Here is an 18,539-nt window from a genome sequence, read left to right on the forward strand (position 1 = left end):
CTCTGGTGATGTAGTGGCTTAAGATTCTGGGTTGCCAATGTGGGAGGCCCAGGTTTGATCCCTGGTCAGGGAACTAGATCCCATGTGCCACAACTAAAGATCCTGCAAGCTGCAAGTAAACAACCCCATAGAGCCAAATATTTTTTAAAAATTCATTTTGCTTTTATATACTTGATGTTTCTGAGAGCCTTTATTTTCTGGCTGCATAACCTAAGAGCCTTCAATTCTACCACCACTTTTAAATTCCACTTTTACTCTAAAACAGATAGTATACATTCTGAAGAACCTACTCGTGTTAAAATTGTTCAGTAGATAACAACCGTTGCACTAGGATGATTCTTTCTTTTTTAGTTCTTTAATAAAAGGGAGTAGTTTTATTTAGAAAAAAATAATGAGCACTGTATATTTGCGTGTCACTTTGCCATGTTTAGGGGGGCATTTTTACTCTTTCATTTTTCTCACTTGAGTTCTCAGCGAGGTGCAGGTTCTTTTATCCTTTATTTGTAAGAAGATTACCTGGCTTGTTATCGTCAAAAGTTGGTGGATAAAGAAGCTGAGCCATGTGACTTAAGATCCTGCTGCTTTTCAACCATATCAAGTTTAGGGCAGTCACAACCTCTGCCTGTGACTTCCCAGTCATAGCAGTCTAAGGATTATACTGGTTTTAGTTATCCCTCTGACATTAACCTCATGATAATGTTCTATTTTTAAAGCATCTACCTAAAAGTCATTAGAAAATACCAGCTACTGAGACTTTGGGCTAAAATGCTGAGGGCTACTCTAGTCTCAAAATTCCTTGCCCCACATTATGCCTCACTCATTTTGGGGCAACCCCAACTAAAACATTCAATAACCTGCTGTCCTTGGTGTAGGAGTCCGATTCAGTTTGGCCTAGCAACCACAGTGTCAAGTTAATTCTTACCTCCATGAGGTCCCAGTGTGTCCTAAACAAATATATAACAGAAACAATTCATTAACCTTTGAATGAACTGGTTACTTTTTGTTTGTTCATTCAGTTATCAGACATTTAATGAATAATGTCAGAAATATGCTTTAAATGGCATTACTAATTTACAAACAGCTTGCAGAGGAGTTGGTTTAATACCAAAGGTAAAAACTGGTAGTTAATAAAGCAACACCATGTACCTAGCCTACACCATGTACCTAGCCTTGTTCTGAGTACTTTATTATATAAACTTAACACCTGTCAACTGCCACAAGTTCCTTCATGTTTTCCTACTGGAAAATATATGCTAAACATTCTTTGGCTTATTGCCTCTTTGTTTCCTAAGCAGCATAAAATCATGTGAATAATGTTTTGGTATACTGAAGGGTGCTTGAGCATACGTGATGCGTGCTGTCTTCCGGGAATGAGGACAGCCTGATGGTGTACTGTGCTTTCTAAAGAAAAGGCATAAAAGATTAACGAAGTTAAAAGATCAGTAGGGTGAGTTTTTGAGGATATATTTAGAGAGACACTGCTTATTTTTACTGTTATCTTTTCCATATATAACTACTTATTTTTCTCCACTGCCCATTAAGGATCTTAATTTATTTAAAATTAAAAGGTTGTATTTGGTTTGTCCATAGGACTGAGTTAAGAACAAGAATGTAACTTATTCTTAGATTTAAAGAAATATTATTAAAAATCTTATATTTTTTAGGTAACTGAATGTGAAATATTTCTGTCACTTCTGGTGAAATTTCTGGATGCAGATAAACCACAGTGGCTACGAGCTGTTGCAGTGGAATCAATACATAGACTTTGTGTGCAGCCTCAGTTGTTGAGGTAAAACCTCAGCAATATTTTGTTAAATGGATAGGTTAATATTTATGCTACTAGGGAAAGTTTATTTATTTCCAAAAAATGATTTCTAAACAAAGAAAACTGTATATAGTATGTATATAGAGGGGTGTAGGTATGAACAAAAAGTGTGATTAGTAATTTTTGTCAGTTGAATTTACTGAGTTAATATGACCAAGATAATTTTTTTAAGACACTGACCTCATTCTGAACCTTTGTCCAGAGTTAGTAAAGTCACTCAAGTATAATGAAGAAGTTTTAAGTATAGCATTGAGACTGATTGATCACCATTATTTTCTATTAAAAAATGTAAAAAATTTTAATATATATTTTCTCTAGAAACATTTAAAATTATTTTACAGGTCATTTTGTCAGTCCTATGATATGAAACAGCATTCTACCAAGGTTTTTCGTGATATTGTGAATGCACTGGGATCTTTTATCCAGTCCTTGTTTCTTGTCCCTCCTACCGGAAATCCTGCTGCAACAAATCAAGCAGGTAAAGGCTAAGTCACGTTTTGGTTTTTATATCCTGCCGTAATTTACAGTATTCACTATTCTGAGAGCATACTGATCGAAATCCTCTGACTAGAGAAATTTGGGTTACCTAAGTGTATTATGTATGTTTACTTTATAATATTTTATATTTCTTTATATTTTATATATAAGTATAGAGACTTACACTTAAAGAGTAACTTGATCACACTGAGGTAGCTGTGTTTATTTCTTTCTAGAATATATTTTCTTCTCATATACTTTCAGTTCCTCTCATCGCGTATGAACACAAGTTCATAGTACAAGTTTAGGTACTGATTTTCATTTTAGAAGACTCTTCATTTGGTGCCTCTTTTAAAGAGTGTGGTTACTACTAAGGTAGTATCTACCAGTCTTTCTTTTAACGTAACAAGTGAACATAATTAAAGTTTGGAAATCAGTGTATAACTTCTTGTTCCCTTTAACTTCTTTCACTTTCATTTTTTACTTTCTGATTAGTGGCCTTTTTTATTCTTTATTCCTACCTCTACTAAAAGATGACTTAACAAAAAATACAGTACAATGTTTGTCAGTATTTTTACTTATTAGTACCTTTGATATAAAGAAGGAAATGGTGTTTTGGGGAGACCAGGAGATGCTCTAGTAACCAAAATAGGATTGATAAATTTCATTTATTTGTGCAGTATCCATTCTTACAGCATAATATTAAAAAACTGACGAGGTGTTTGAATATTACAGATTTGTACTTAAGTAAATTGGTATCTTTGATTGCTTTCCCTTGTCTGACAGGTAACAATAATTCAGGTGGCCCTGTCTCAGCACCAGCTAACTCAGGAATGTTGGGGATTGGTGGAGGTGTTACTTTGCTACCAGCATTTGAATATAGAGGAACTTGGATACCTATTCTGACTATAACAGTACAAGGCAGTGCTAAAGCAACCTAGTAAGTAGTAGTAGCATTATTTTGTAAGGAATGGGGTTTATATTTTATACTAAAGTATTTCTCTCTGCATTATACTTAAAATTTTAGACATACTATTTCTAACAAATTTAAGAAGTAATTTTCTTTTGTCCTCTTTTGAGAATTTTATCTATGACTGGATTTTGTTTTCTTTTGTTCTGCTACTGCTAAGTCACTTCAGTTGTGTCCGACTCTGTGTGACCCCATAGACAGCAGCCTACCAGGCTCCCCTGTCCCCGGGATTCTCCAGGCAAGAACACTGGAGTGGGTTGCCATTTCCTTCTCCAATGCATGGAGTGAAAAGTGAAAGTGAAGTCACTCAGTCGTATCCGACTCTTAGCGACCCCATGGACTGCAGCCTACCAGGCTCCTCCATCCATGGGATTTTCCAGGCAAGAGTACTGGAGTGGGGTGCCATTGCCTTCTACTTGAGGACATTAACAGCATTATAAAACAATGTGGTTTCTTAAGGACCTACTCACTTGTTCTGTTTGACTTTTCAGAGCTGTGTGGTTTGATTTCAGGCGTTGTGGACTTAGGTCTTCTGATACTGAGTAACTCTCAGCAAATTAGTTTACCTATTTAAAAATATCAGCGTCCTCAACTATAAAATGGGAGTAGTGATATATCTACCTTTCAGGACTTTATATGTGAAAACAGTTAAGTGTTTAACCGACTACACTTTTTGGGTTTAACACAGAACTTTTAGTGTAATTAATTAAAGTGTTTAATGGATTCCACATGTGTTATTTTAAAATTTTTGTCATTAGCCCTTTTTAGTTTAACAACAGTTTTTAAAATATTCAGCTGTGTATTGTTGATTTTTTTTAAACCTTAATGAACTGAGATAGCAAACTTAGTGCTTACATAGATAAAGCAAGCAATACTACATATGTTTAACATTACCACAGTTAACTGTGAGGCAGTTCATTAATATATTTTGAGTAACTGATACACGTATGGGCTTCCTAGGTGGCTCAGGTAAAGAATCTACCTGCCAGGCAGGAGACGTGGGTTCGATCCCTGGGTTGGGAAGATTGCCTAGAGGAGGAAATGGCAACCCACTCCAGTATTCTTGCCTGGAAAATCCCATGGACAGAGGAAGTTGATGGGCTACAGTCCATGGGGTCAAAAAGAGTAAGACACGACTTAATGACTAAACAGCAGCTGCAGTTGATATGCATAATTAAAACATTATTCCAGTGACAGTAAATCAAGACTGAAAGTATGAAGCAGAATCTCTGAATAGTTTAAATTGTGAATTTATGTGGTGTGTCAGCCTGCATTGTATTACCACAATGATACTTTACTGTGCAGCTTTTTATTTTACCTGAAATTTTAAAAAAAGAATCATGGAAGACTGAAATATTGTTATTCTTAGTCATGTAAACGACATTAAAGTTACTAATGTCTCATGTATGCTTTGCCTTGCTGTAAAGACTAATAATTTGAGTATACTGGAGTAAAAGTGAAAGTAAAAAAGGAAAAGTAAAAAGAAAAAGAAAGTAAAAAAGTGAAAGTCACTCAGTAGTGTCTTGACTCTTTGTGACCCCATGGACTATACAGTCCATGGAATTCTCCAGGCCAGAATACTGGAGTGAGTAGCCGTTCCCTTCTCCAGGGAATCTTCCCAGCACAGAGATCAAACCCAGCTCTTCTGCATTGTAGGTGGATTCTTTACCAACTGAGCCACCAGGGAAGCCCCTGGTGTATACTCCAGGATACTGGATTATCAAGTTGTAAAAGAATCAGATTTCTTGCAGTGAAGGAGATATTAATAATTTACTCATTTCTCTGGGTTTTTTTTTTTTAATCCGAAACAATCCCAACACAGAACAAAATTGTTGCTCTTGTGGACCTGATATTTTGGTGAATGAGGTAGTCAATAAAGACACAAATAAACATACACCTTGGGTAGTGATTAACTGAAAAAAAGCAAGTTATAAGGGCATAGAGAGTAAACACACTGAAGGTAGGAACAGAAAGGATATATCTGGGAAAATAAGATTAAGCAAAGACAGTTAAAAGGAAAGCGTGAAGATAAATGATACAGGAAGAAAAATAAAAACAAATGATAGGAGAGTAAATACTTGGCCAAATTGTAGAATTTCTTTTTTATTGATAAAATTCTAAAACAAATTGTTTATTGATCCTCATCAATTAAGAGTCTTGAATTTTAACTAGTTCTGCTACTAAATACTATGATTTTGAGTAGAGCGTTTTATTTCACTTGATCTTTTCTTATCTTTAAAACAAGGTTTGAACTGAATCTCTAAGAGAACATATAAATAGTTTTTTCTTGCTGTTGCTCTTATTAGTTTTTTTTAGCGCTATAGATACTGAGATTACTCACTTCTGAAATCATAAATAGCAAAAAATATTGGGGATTCTTTTGTGCATGTTCACATCGGGACTTAACTGTTGAATTGGTATCTTTAATTCATTCATTGTGAGGTTTAGTATAATTTTCACTGCTTTCTTTGTTATTGTTCAGTCACTAAATTGTGTCCAACTCTTTGTATGCCAGCCTCCCCTGTCCTCAGCTATCTCTCGGAATTTGCTTAGTTTCATATCCATTGAGTCAGTGATGGTAGCTAACCATTTTATCCTCTGCCCCACCCCCTTCTCCTTTTGCCTTGTCTTTCCCAGAATCAGAATCTTTTCCAGTGAATTTTCTTTGAAGCCATGCACATAAATCTTAATTGTGTATTCAGTTCTTTTATTGACTTAAGTGTGTAATAATTTGAAAACTTCAGGGACATATAGACAGAAGTCGTTTTTACATAATATTGATGGCAGTATATTCTTTCAGATTTATTACACTCCCTTCAAAGTTGGGCTTATGACAGGTTTTGCAACTGGAACTTAATTTTAAAATATTCAGATAAATGGGTTGCATTTTATCTAAAAGTGGAATTTGTGTAGTAGTTATAATAAAATAGCAGTGAAACAGAGAGGTAGGAAAGTATGGGCTTTGTTTAGGTTTGTACTATAAAAACAGGTATAAATTACCTTTTTTTCCTTAACTACTCTAGCACTTAAAGTCTATACTATAGAATTTGGGAATTCGAGTTTCTGATGTTTAGAATATTATATCTGATTTAGATGCATTTTCCAAATAGATGACATTTTCTTTGAGAACAGGTATTTGTCTTAACAAGATGCTTGGCACTGATTGGTGTATTATATGGTTCTTGAATGCTAATTGGCTTGGGAAAGATTAAGCACATAAACTTTACTTCCTCATGTGAGCTTAAATATCTTGATCAATAATATGAATATGATTATTGATTTTACAATACATTTTAAAATACTTAAATGTTGTCACATAGGGGTTAAATTAATAGGCTTTAGAGTAAGAGTTGGAGAAGGCAATGGCATTTCCTTCTCCAAATTATGGAGTATAACTTGCTCTAAAATTTGAATGTGATACACTGATGCTCTAAATATTATCTTACCTTGTTGACAGATTGTATCTAAGATGATAGGAAGACAGATGAGCTGGCTATTTCACAGTAATGCTCTTCCCTAATATGAAAACATCTTTTCTTCTTTATAGTATTGATTTGATTTTATAGCACCTTATTTACTTCCTTTTAAAAATTACAGTTAAGTTACAATATTGTGTTATTTTAAGGTATACAGCAAAATGATTCAGTAATGCACATAAACATATATATGTATATATACATACACAAGGAATATATAAAAGAAATATATATATATTCCTTTTCAGATTCTTTTCCATTTTAAATTATTACAAGATATTGAGTATAGCTCCCTGTGCTATAAGACCTACAGTAGGTCCTTGTTTACCCTTTTATATAGCACCTTATTTTAAACGCACTTAAGTCAGAATTTGAGACGGTTTGTAATCTGTTTGTCTTTTTCTGTTCTGTATATGTGTTTATTTTTCTGATGTCAACAGTGAATGAAAATCTTGGCACAACTTGGGGGAGAGGCAAAAAATAAACTATTATTATCAGTTGTGGCACTGGTCAGGCCTTAACTTTTCTAATTAGTTTCTTAGAATAACATTATGGGACCATTCTCCAAAGAAAGCAGATCTAGTGGTGGCCATTTACTTTCGCTGTTCATCTTAATTTCTGTAATCTACAAATTATGGAAATAGATTGTTATATATTTTCATTGTTGTGGCTTCTCATTAAATACCTGATTTTTTCATGATTTCAGCCTAGAGATGTTGGACAAAGTTGAGCCCCCAACTATACCAGAGGGTTATGCTATGTCTGTGGCATTCCATTGTTTGCTAGACCTTGTACGTGGAATCACTAGTATGATAGAAGGAGAGTTAGGAGAAGTTGAAACAGAATGTCAGACTACCACCACTGAAGCAGTTTCTTCGCCTACACAGTCATCAGAACAGCAAGAATTACAGTCGACATCAGACCAGATGGATAAGGAAATAGGTATATTTATTATGATTCTATATTATAAATCTTTATCTTGGAATAATTTTGAAGTTAGAGAAATTGCAAAAATAATAGTTTCCATATATTCTTCACCATGCTATCCCAACTGTTAACTCTACCATATTTGCATTATTTTTTATTTATATATATCAGCATATTTTTTTCTAAACTATTTGAGAAAAAGTTAGACATAATTCCCCATTACCCCTTAATACTTTAAAGTGTATTTCTAAAAATAACAACAGTTTCCTACATAACCACAGTATAGTCACCATCAGAAATTTAGCATCAGTTCAGTTCAGTCACTCAGTCGTGTCCAACTCTGACACATTCATCAGTTCAGTGTGTCATCAAATCCCAGATGTCCTTCAGATTTTGTCATTTGCCCCAGTAATATCTGTTATGGTCTAGGATTCCATGTTGAATTCACTTCCATGACTCTATACCCTTCTTTAGTCTGGAACAATTCCTAAATTTTTCCATGTTTTATATGACCTTGACATTTTTGAAGACACAGGCCAGTCAACTTGGGTTTATTTTTGTTTTCTCATAATTAGATTTAATAGATTGATTTTTGGCAGAGCTGCCACAGAAGTGTTGCTATGCTATATATCAGTGTTGTTAACTTTTATCATTTGGTTAATGTGATGTCTGCATCCTTTGTTCAGTGTAAAGTTAATTAATTTTTGTAGAGAAATTCTTTGAGACAACTAGGAGAGCTTGCCCTTCCTGATTTATTTTGTTTCATGTGTTTATTTATATTAGCACAGACCCTTGTATTCCTATTTTTTTCAAGCATTATCAATACAATCTGTGACTGTCATTATTTGATTTGACACTCAGTTATCTGCGACATGGCCATATGGGACCCCTTTCATGCTGGCTCCTATGTCCTTTTATCATCACTAATTCTCTTGTTGTTTTCTGACCACTGCTTTACTGTCTGATATAGCAAAATGCTCTAAGCTTATCTTGGATTTTTCTTGTATAATCCAGGGATAAGTTATTTTTCCACAGAGCCCTAGTTCATTTTAGTGGAGAGCAGTATTTATAAACTAACACGTGGACACTAGATATGCTTCCTGCTGCTTGTGTAGGAAATACGCACATGTATGAGCACACATTTCTGTATACTTAAAAAATATATATCTATTTTAAAAACCATGAGGACACACCCAATTTTTCCAATTCTAGTTTAATACTACATGATGTACTTTTAACTTGCCCTTTTTGGTATTTCCTTCTCCAACAGTGAGAAATTTGGTCCTATTTTACTCAATGTATTTACTCATTTGTATGATTTCCAATGTGTATAACCAGTCTCTTGGCTGAGCTTGCTTATTACAGTTTCGCACTGCCAGATGGTTGCATAGGCTGAAAGTTTGGCCCAATGAAATGGAAAGGAATAGGAATTGATTTTATATGTATATTTTAAAGGTATCAGTCAATATACAGAAAGATCTTATTATTGATATTTTAAGACAACTTAGCTTTAAGACTTCTTGGGAATTCTCTGGCAGCCCAGTGGTTAGGAACTAAGATCCCACAAACCACGTGATGTGGCAAAAAAAAAAAAAACGAAAACATTTCTTGAATTCTGAAACTGGTATGGTTTTAAAATTTTCATTTATTCAGATATATATTAAAGGTTATAGCTTTAGTACTTAACAACAGACTTGTTTTTTGAATATTTGCTATATTATCAAGTGATGAGGGGGATTAAGTGCTGTGACATTTGTAATTATCATTAAGTATTGTATGTGTTTCCTTTAAGTTAGTAGAGCTGTTTGGGAAGAAATGGTGAATGCCTGCTGGTGTGGTCTACTTGCTGCACTGTCACTCCTTCTTGATGCCAGGTATTAAGTCTTTATAAGTTTTATATTGCATGTGACAGGTGAAAAAAGCAACAGACCATTTTAAAGTGTGTATTTAAATTTATCCTGAGAATTGTTTCCTAATACTAGTTTTTTATGTTTATAGTATATTATTATTTTTCTGCCATCCCCCTCTTCCATCATGTTATAATGGAAAATACAATCCAAAAATTACAGAATGCCTTTTTCATTTTAAGCTTTGCTACTTAAAATTAAGATAATTATATTAATCAATTTCTTTGATGTTTTTCTTCAGAATCATGGAATTTGGTGATTTTAAAATGCTTGATATTTTTAAGTTATATCTTTGAGTTCTTGACTATTTTCTTTGATAATGAATGTGTGTCATAAATTGCTTTTATCCAGTTCATATTTTCAGATGTTTATTAGTTAAAATTCCTTAAAGTAGATTGATTTTGAGTTTTTAAAATAGATTTTGTTAAAACTTTCCTGGCTACCTAATTTCATTTGGCAGCATACCTAAAAATAATCATACTAAATAAAATACTTTATCTTTTCAGCACAGATGAAGCTGCTACTGAGAATATTTTAAAAGCTGAACTGACCATGGCTGCTCTTTGTGGAAGACTGGGCCTTGTAACTTCAAGAGATGCTTTTATAACTGCAATATGCAAAGGTTCCCTGCCTCCCCACTATGCTCTTACTGTATTGAATACCACCACTGCAGCCACACTTTCGAACAAATGTAAGACTTCAGCTTCTTTAGAGTTCTGTTCATCAGGTGGTGTGACATAGGGTAGAGAATAGATTATAGAAATTCTGAGTTCAAGCCTCTATTTTTCTACTCCCTGACTCTGACTTCTGTGAGAAGTTAATGTCCCTGAGCCTCAGTTTCTTCCATCTTATTGAAACAATGGAGGTAGGGAGAATAATACCAATTTTAAATAATAATTGTGAGGATAAAAGAAGACAATATCTGAAAGTCCTTTGTAAACTCGAGCATACTACTGAAATGGGAACGGTTGGGTCTTTTTGTTTTGTTTTTTAAATAGAACTAGTAGCATGGTAATGTTGGCCACCACTTAGATTGACATTCAAAAAATATTTTTGTCTTGTTGAATACTTTAAAAACATTCCAGTTTGTTACTTGTAATATAGGTAAATTTCAATGGGCTGTTCAGTTTTCAAACTAAAAATGTTAGTATTGGTCTCTAAGTAGAAAAGTTTACTGGGAATGTATGTTTAAAATACTAACTGTCCTGAATTCTGTTTTGCTTATGAGGCAATTATCAAAGTTTTATAATTTGTTAAACTTATTTAGCAAATTACTTAATATTTGCTTAACTTGTTTTTGTTTTTGCACCTGTTGAGTTTTTAAAATGTTTGCATATGGATAATAGGTAACTAAATAAATGTCATAGTTGAACTTAGTTTGATCAGATTAATGTTCTAAAATGTAACACTGCTTTGAGTAAAGGATGAAAAGTATATTTTAATTATTTAGGTTTTCCTTTGTGTTCTAGCATATTCCATCCAGGGCCAGAGTGTTATGATGATCAGTCCATCAAGTGAATCACACCAGCAAGTTGTAGCAGTGGGTCAACCACTAGCAGTCCAGCCTCAAGGGACAGTAATGGTAAAGTACTTTTTCTTTGTTTGGTAACCAATTAATACTCATTAACTATCAAAGAAACATTTTGTACCTTTTTTGTGTGTTTCTCAAAATTTGGCATTATACTTTCTTTCTTTTATCTGAATGATACTTTTAGAAGAAACTAAATAAATACAGAGTGACATTGTTGTAACCAACTGTGACAGCACAGGTTTTAAGCAAATGAATCTGTTCTGTACAAAATCATCCAGGCATCTTTTCTTAAAATTTTTGTTTTTTATTAAAAAATATCTGGATATGATGGTACTTTTTATAAGCTTAAAATTTTTGAGAATGCATAACAGTTCTTGCAAATATATCCTTTTTTAATACAGCTGACTTCCAAAAATATCCAGTGTATGAGGACTTTACTTAACTTGGCACACTGCCATGGGGCTGTTCTTGGGACATCATGGCAACTTGTCTTGGCAACTCTACAGGTATGTTGCAGCCTCTGGGTCAGAGGCCAGTGTTGTTTTATATCTAAGTGCTATCAGTTAAAGTCACCAATGTCTGTCAGTGCTTTGGGCAGGCCTGAATAGGCAGTAAGTATGAAAAAGGGCAAGTTGGAAAAAGAAAAAAGACATGGCTCACATTATATGAAGTGATGGGATGTCTCTCATAATGGCCTGTTCTACTGCCTGTGCTTGATGTAATGAGTATTTTGTATGAATGTTAATTACTAATTCCAATTTAGTTATTAGATACCTAGTCTGATTTTAGTTTTAGTTATTAGAATTTTTGTAAGTTTATAAATTTCTGTGTTCTGATTTTTTTTTTTCTTTTTTTTTTTTTTAACTTTACAGCATCTTGTGTGGATTCTGGGATTAAAGCCTGGTAGTGGTGGTGCCTTGAAACCTGGGAGAGCTGTTGAAGGGCCCAGTACAGTAAGCTCTAGTCATTCTTATTCAGTTAGTATTTTGCAGAATGTTTATATGTTACATTTAATTTTCTTCTTCTCTTAGGTTCTGACAACAGCAGTGATGACAGATTTACCAGTGATTTCCAATATACTTTCAAGACTGTTTGAAAGCTCACAGTAAGAGTCAGTTTTTTAAATTGATACAAACATTATTATTAGCTGTATGTTTTAGATAAGAATATCTTATTTCTTCATTTTTATTTTAGGTATCTTGATGACGTATCATTGCACCATTTAATAAATGCACTTTGTTCCTTATCCTTAGAAGCCATGGATATGGCCTATGGAAATAATAAGGTGTGATATTCTTTCTTTTCTGGGTTAAATATGGTACATTATTTTGTTGAATAAGGTGCATATTCATTAGGATCTTAGTGTTTTACAAGTGGGAACAGTACCTTGTAGGCTAGCCTTGCTCTTTTGGGTGTTTACATTTATGATGGTTTGTTGAAGGGAGAGTGAAGAGGATACTTTTTGGTTTGTGGAGTGTGCCAGTAGTTGGCTTCCCTGGTGCCAGTATGTATCATGATTTTAAATTGTGTCCACTTGTGCACTGAATATTCTAAAAAATATTTCTATAAAGAAAAATTGAACACCACATTTGTAAATGTGTTCCACAAATTAGTAATCCTAATGATTATAATTTATGATTGTGGCAATACAGATTTTAAATCAAGGGAAATATGTCTCAGTTTCTTTCGCCTTCATGGGATGGAAATTAAGGAGCTAGTCATTTCTTTCTCAGGGTAATGACTCTCCCTACCTTGAAAATTAAAATTTTGCTTTGCTTATTGATTAAATGAATCAGGCTATACTTTTGAGAACATATCTTCCTATACTCTACCATTTTCTGTTAAACTTGGAAAACACAAGAATATTTGGGTTTATTGATACCTTAGAAATTATTTAAAATGCTCTCTACATTTTAAGATTAATAAATATATTAGTTGGACCATTTACAAGTAAGTGAAGTTACCCAGAAAATGATTAGAAAAGCAGAGACTGTAGCTTGTGGTTTATTTAATATCCAACTGTAGGACCTAAAAGTACATTATTTGCTTAATCCTTAATTATAATCCTGTGTATTGTAGCTTGTCATCTTGGTTCATGTGAGTCATTAAAGATTAGCCAAAAAGATCTTAGAGAGCAAAGTTTTGTATATTATGGTACATACTTATAGAATTATATAAACATGCAGGTGTTTGAAAATATCTGTTATAGTTTGCTCCAAATCAAGGCAAGGATAATATACAGTGAAGTAATCAAATTCTTAATACTACTTTCAGTAATCCTACATCCTTAAGATTAATTCTTAACAATGTAATATTTTTAATAGATACCTTCACTGGATCTGAGCAAGTTTATATGGTAATGACGTGAGAATTTATGTATTCACTCAACAAAGTACAGTATGTTTAGTATGTACATGACACTCTGCTAGAAAATATAAAGGAAATTTCTATTTTCAAAGAGCATGTAAACCACTTGGCTCATGGATAACGTGGCAGATAAGGTGGTGGGAGAGTCGAAATAGTTTATCAATATCAGCTATTCCGAGTGAGTTAAATAGTTTAGGGAGTAAAATATATGTATCACTGTCCTTTAAGATGTGGTTTTAAAGTCACCAGTCATCTCATTGTTGGTGCTCATTTCAGGAATTTGTGCTAATGTGTTGAGGAGGTAGCTGACGGTAAAGCTTTCAAATTCTTCCTTAGAAGGGGACAGTGTTGATGACACTTGTGCAGGCATACTACCAAACTGAGTATATCAACAACAGAAACAAGAAAACAGCTGCTGTCTTTGTTTGTTGTATGTCAGATACTAACTTATGTATTTCTGTTTAATCATTTAAAACAACTTTGTCAGGTTCAGTAGTAACTGCTTTTTAGAAATAAAAGATAAAAATAGCTTAAATACCCTGCTTGGGGTCACCTATTTAGTAATTGGTGGAGCTTGAATTTGAATCCACATATGTCTTATTCCAGAGCTCCATTCTTATAACCACTTCACTTGTGGCTTTAACTTTGTGTGCATCAAAGTCAGATATAGCACTTTTTAAAAATGCAGTAGTTAGGACCACATACCAAGCTTCATGGATACAAGAATCTTTGGATATGAGGTCTGGACATATACTTTTAAATGTTGTGTGATTCCTGTGTATCCTCATTAGAATAAAGAGGAGGGAAAGGAGGAAATAATACAAGGCAACATTTATAGAGATATACTATGTGCCAGGCACTTTCTAACATGAGAGGTCATTTCGGTACATTATTATCTCCATTTTATAGATTTAAAAAGTTAGCACAAAAGAGAGTGAACTTTTGCTGTTTGCAGTAACATGGATGGACCTGGAGAATATTATGCTTAGTGAAATAATTCAGAGAAAGACAAATATTATTTATTGTCACTTATATGTGGAATCTAAAATTAAAAAAGAAAGCTAATGAATATAATGAAACAAATCCACAGAGAGAAGAAAGGCGGAAAGGACAAAATAAGATAAGGGAATTAAGAGGCACAAACTATTATACATAAAATAAATAAGTGACAAGGATATATCGTATGGCACAAGGATATATTATATGGCATAGTGAATATTTTATAATAACTATAAGTGGAATAAGATCTGTAAAAATTTTGAAACTTTATGCTGTACAACTGAAACTAATATCATAAATCAGCTATACTTCAAAAAAAAAGTTACTCAAGATTACATAGCTATTAAGTAGTAGTATTGAGATGTTAAAAATTCATAGGCATCAGTCTTAACTACTGTATCATATTGTCTCTAGAATGATGAAGTTGTTTCTACTACACTAATTTAAGGGTACTTATAGTGTTAGCACAGGCAGGAAGAGTCAATCTGACCACACTTTTCTTAAAACCCCAGGGTACTTGTTCAACAATTTTTACGAGAAAAGAAAGATAATTTCATACATTTCCATTTTAGATTTTTATTATTACTCTAAAAACGTTGTGTATAGAGTAATTACAAAATCTTTTTACTTAAAAATTATAAAATTATGCTCAAAATTTACTTTTAAAATTTCAGTTGGCTTCTATTTTTTCTAATGCAGTCTCCATTTGAAGTACTACAGCTGTTTATCAAAAAATTCTCATAATTCTAGTCAGTTTAGTCTACATTTAAGTATATTTTACTATCTGTATTAAAATTGGATTAGAGATAGTTGCCCTTTGAACTTTTTACTAAAACTGTTCTTCTAATACATGGACTGAGTAATTTAGCCGTTTATGAAGTACAGTGATTCGCTTTCTGTTGTTGAAATGCCAGTGACTGAGGAAGTGGTTTGTCTTCTTTCTCTGCAACTTTTTTACTAGCATCTAAACTGACAACCTTTACCTCCTCCTTCTTGACATCATCATTCTTTCCCCTGGTGTCTGTTGTCTTTTTTTTTTTTTTTTTCATTTTTCCTGATACTCACATATAAAACCTAAGCATCTGAAGACTTTACTAGTAAGAATGTATATTAGTTAGCTCAGCCTGCCGTAACAAAATACTATAGACCGGATAACTTAAACTATGGAAATTAATTTTCTCATAGTTCTAGAAGGTAGAAGTCCAAAATCAGGATGCTAGCATGGTCAGCTCTTGTGTAGACTCTCTTCCAGACTGAAAGATGCCTGACTTCTTACTGTGTCAGGGAGAGAGAGGGGAAGGGAGGGAGAGGGGAGAGGAAGAGGGAAATGGAGTGCACATAAGCTCACAAGCTCTATGGTGTCTCTTTTTATGAGGATCTTAATGTATTGTGGCCCCACCCTTAGGACCTCATTTAACCTGAATTACCTTCTTATAGACCCTATCTCCAAATGGCATCACCCTCAGGGTTAGTTTCAGCATATGAAGTTTGGGAGCAGTGGTGGAGGGTGGGGAGGGGCGGATCACAATTCAGTCCATGGCAAAATTCTTTCCTTTTGGTCAGAAGACACACATTCTGTGTGTCTGGTATAGTTTTTGAATTTTCAAAGTTCCCCTACTAAAGCAGTCTCTTCCCAACCAAATTTTTCAATTAGGAGTCATACTAGATACTTGAGGGCTTCCCTGGTGGCTCAGATGGTAAAGAATACACCTTCAGTGTAGGAGACCCAGGTTCAATCCCTAGGTCAGGAAGATCCCGTGGAAATGGGAATGGCTACTCACTCCAGTATTCTTGTCTGGAGAATTCCATGGACAAAGGAGCCTGGCAGGCTACAGTCATGAGGTTGCAAAGAGTTGGAGACAGCTGAGCAATTAACACTTTTTAGATACTTGAGGGTGGACTGAAAGGCTTGTCATACGATAACTGAGGTTATGTCACATTTACTTCTAATTAATCAAGTATATTAATTATAGTCATGCTTTTCACAGTATTCTCAGTTTGGTTTACAGTTGAAATACTCAAATTCTCCTTATGATATAAAAAAATATGTTTTTCTTCTAGGAACCGTCTCTTTTTGCTGTTGCCAAATTGTTAGAAACTGGTCTAGTTAACATGCACCGAATAGAAATTCTATGGAGACCTCTAACTGGCCATCTACTTGAGGTAACCTCTGTTTCTTTAGTATATTTACTTTTTGTTTATAATAAAAACGTACACAGTGAATTAATGATTCTGTATAACTGTAAGAAAAATCAGCATTAACATTTTTTCTTGTACTTCTCTCTGTATATTTTATCAGGGACTAAGGTTTTAGAGTAATCATTTTGGTAAAGGAATAGGTTGAAAACTTTATGACTAAAAATGAGTGATATAACAATGAAATCTCTGATGTCTCCTTCACCTGTTAGTTTGGGTCCCCTTTCTTTTATTATATAATCTTTTGATCCCCTCAGTTTCAGCTGGTTCTAAAACTTCAAGGCAATTAGGACTGAGACTTAGTACTAGACACTGCTCCTTTACAGACTTCCCTGTGATTGTGAGGTAACATTTCTACAAAAGGCAAAAGACCTTCTCAGTATCACTAATTATAGATAGTACCAGGGAATTTTGTCTGGATTTGTATTCAAACTTGAGTGAATCTGAATAATTAGTTGCTTCTTAATTGACAACTGCTTCTGTCAAATACACGTTTATGAGCAGTTTAGGTTTTGGTTGCCCTCATTATTTCATATTATTTTAGTAATCTGAGAAGGGTACTGTTCTTAGTTAAAAAAAAAAGTCCTTTCTTCTTTTTCCCTCCATTTTTTTGGGATTATTTTTATGAGCTATTAAAGAATATATGCAGATTTCTTCATTATGGAATTCTCATCAAATGGCAAAAAATATGTTTTTAAAATTTCAGCTGAGTATTTGATTATGAAGATAGGATTAGGAACCTTAGTTTCTGCTTCTTCTGTTTACTCTGGTGACATCATTTACTTTTATGAAATCCTTTTTTTTCTGTGAGTTGTTTAGTTTCATCTTTTATCTTCTATCTCCTTATTGCTTCCTCTTGCCTCTTATCCAGAAGGTAAGCATACTTACATTTTGTATATTTTCATATTTTCTTCAACCCTTATTGACAAACATTTTATATGATTTTTTTAAATGTGGAAGAGTAGGAAATGCAGTGTTTTAGTTTTTCTTAAATTAATGTGTGATGTATAGCTTAAGTATACAAATTAATTTTTGTTCCACATGTATATACCCTTAGGTGTGCCAGCATCCAAACTCTCGAATGAGAGAATGGGGAGCAGAAGCCTTAACTTCACTTATTAAAGCAGGATTAACATTTAACCATGATCCTCCACTTTCACAAAACCAGGTAAAAAGAACCTTTTTTCAAAGCACTTAAAGTCATCCTCTCCCATATGTAACTTTATTTGTAGGCTGTGGATCTCTTACAGAAGGTTGATAATCCTGGATTTTCAGGATTATCTATATTAAAAATTTTAAAAATTTTCTTATAATAGCACTAAAGTAATAAATTACTTAGAATTGGTCTCCCCATCTAGAACTTTCCTTCTTCATGCAGTGCTAAGGCTTCATACTTTATTAGCCTCTTTTCCTTTGGTCCTTACCTGTCTTTTTTTTTTCTTCCCCCTACTCATTACCCTTGTGTGCTTAGTCACTCAGCCGTGTCCACCTCTCTACAGTCCCATGGACTGTAGCCCTCCAAGGTCCTCTGTCCATGAAGTTTTCCAGGCCAGAATACTGGAGCGAGTTGCCATGCTCTCCTCCATGGGATATTCCCTACCCAGAGACTGAACCTGTGTCTCCTGCATTGGCAGGTGGATTCTTTACCATTGTGCCACCTGGGAAGCCCTTACATGGGGAGAAACAAGTGGCAGAAGAGCCAAGCACAATAAAATAGACCTTTATTTTTAAATAATTTTAAAGGTTATTTTATACTTTCAGAGTTTTCTTTTGTTGCGATTCCTTTTTCCTGACTCCACATATATCATTCACATATGTCTTATACAGTTTTTAATCATTCACATATATCTTATACAGTTTTTAA

The 18,539-nt window shown here is 33.9% G+C and overlaps 1 protein-coding gene across 5 annotated transcripts in view; it reads left to right on the plus strand.

Annotated features, from left to right (window-relative positions):
* The window catches only part of MON2 (MON2 homolog, regulator of endosome-to-Golgi trafficking), a 113,702-nt gene that overhangs the window by 46,506 nt on the left and 48,657 nt on the right, over positions 1-18,539 (plus strand). For 3 of the 5 annotated variants that reach the window (XM_040233128.1, XM_040233130.1, XM_040233132.1), the window contains 14 exons: positions 1,665-1,789; positions 2,167-2,303; positions 3,089-3,242; positions 7,455-7,690; positions 9,468-9,549; positions 10,089-10,273; positions 11,052-11,164; positions 11,515-11,619; positions 11,986-12,066; positions 12,145-12,218; positions 12,308-12,398; positions 16,541-16,642; positions 17,547-17,549; positions 17,733-17,843. In XM_040233128.1, coding sequence (XP_040089062.1) covers positions 1,665-1,789; positions 2,167-2,303; positions 3,089-3,242; positions 7,455-7,690; positions 9,468-9,549; positions 10,089-10,273; positions 11,052-11,164; positions 11,515-11,619; positions 11,986-12,066; positions 12,145-12,218; positions 12,308-12,398; positions 16,541-16,642; positions 17,547-17,549; positions 17,733-17,843 — 1,599 coding nt within the window. The remainder of the gene's footprint in view (positions 1-1,664; positions 1,790-2,166; positions 2,304-3,088; positions 3,243-7,454; positions 7,691-9,467; positions 9,550-10,088; positions 10,274-11,051; positions 11,165-11,514; positions 11,620-11,985; positions 12,067-12,144; positions 12,219-12,307; positions 12,399-16,540; positions 16,643-17,546; positions 17,550-17,732; positions 17,844-18,539) is intronic. The other 2 variants (XM_040233129.1, XM_040233131.1) reach the window with 1 other exon arrangement.

The sequence above is a fragment of the Oryx dammah genome, unplaced genomic scaffold (assembly GCF_014754425.2).
Source record: "Oryx dammah isolate SB20612 unplaced genomic scaffold, SCBI_Odam_1.1 HiC_scaffold_29, whole genome shotgun sequence".
In the NCBI taxonomy this organism is placed as follows: Eukaryota; Metazoa; Chordata; class Mammalia; order Artiodactyla; family Bovidae; genus Oryx; species Oryx dammah.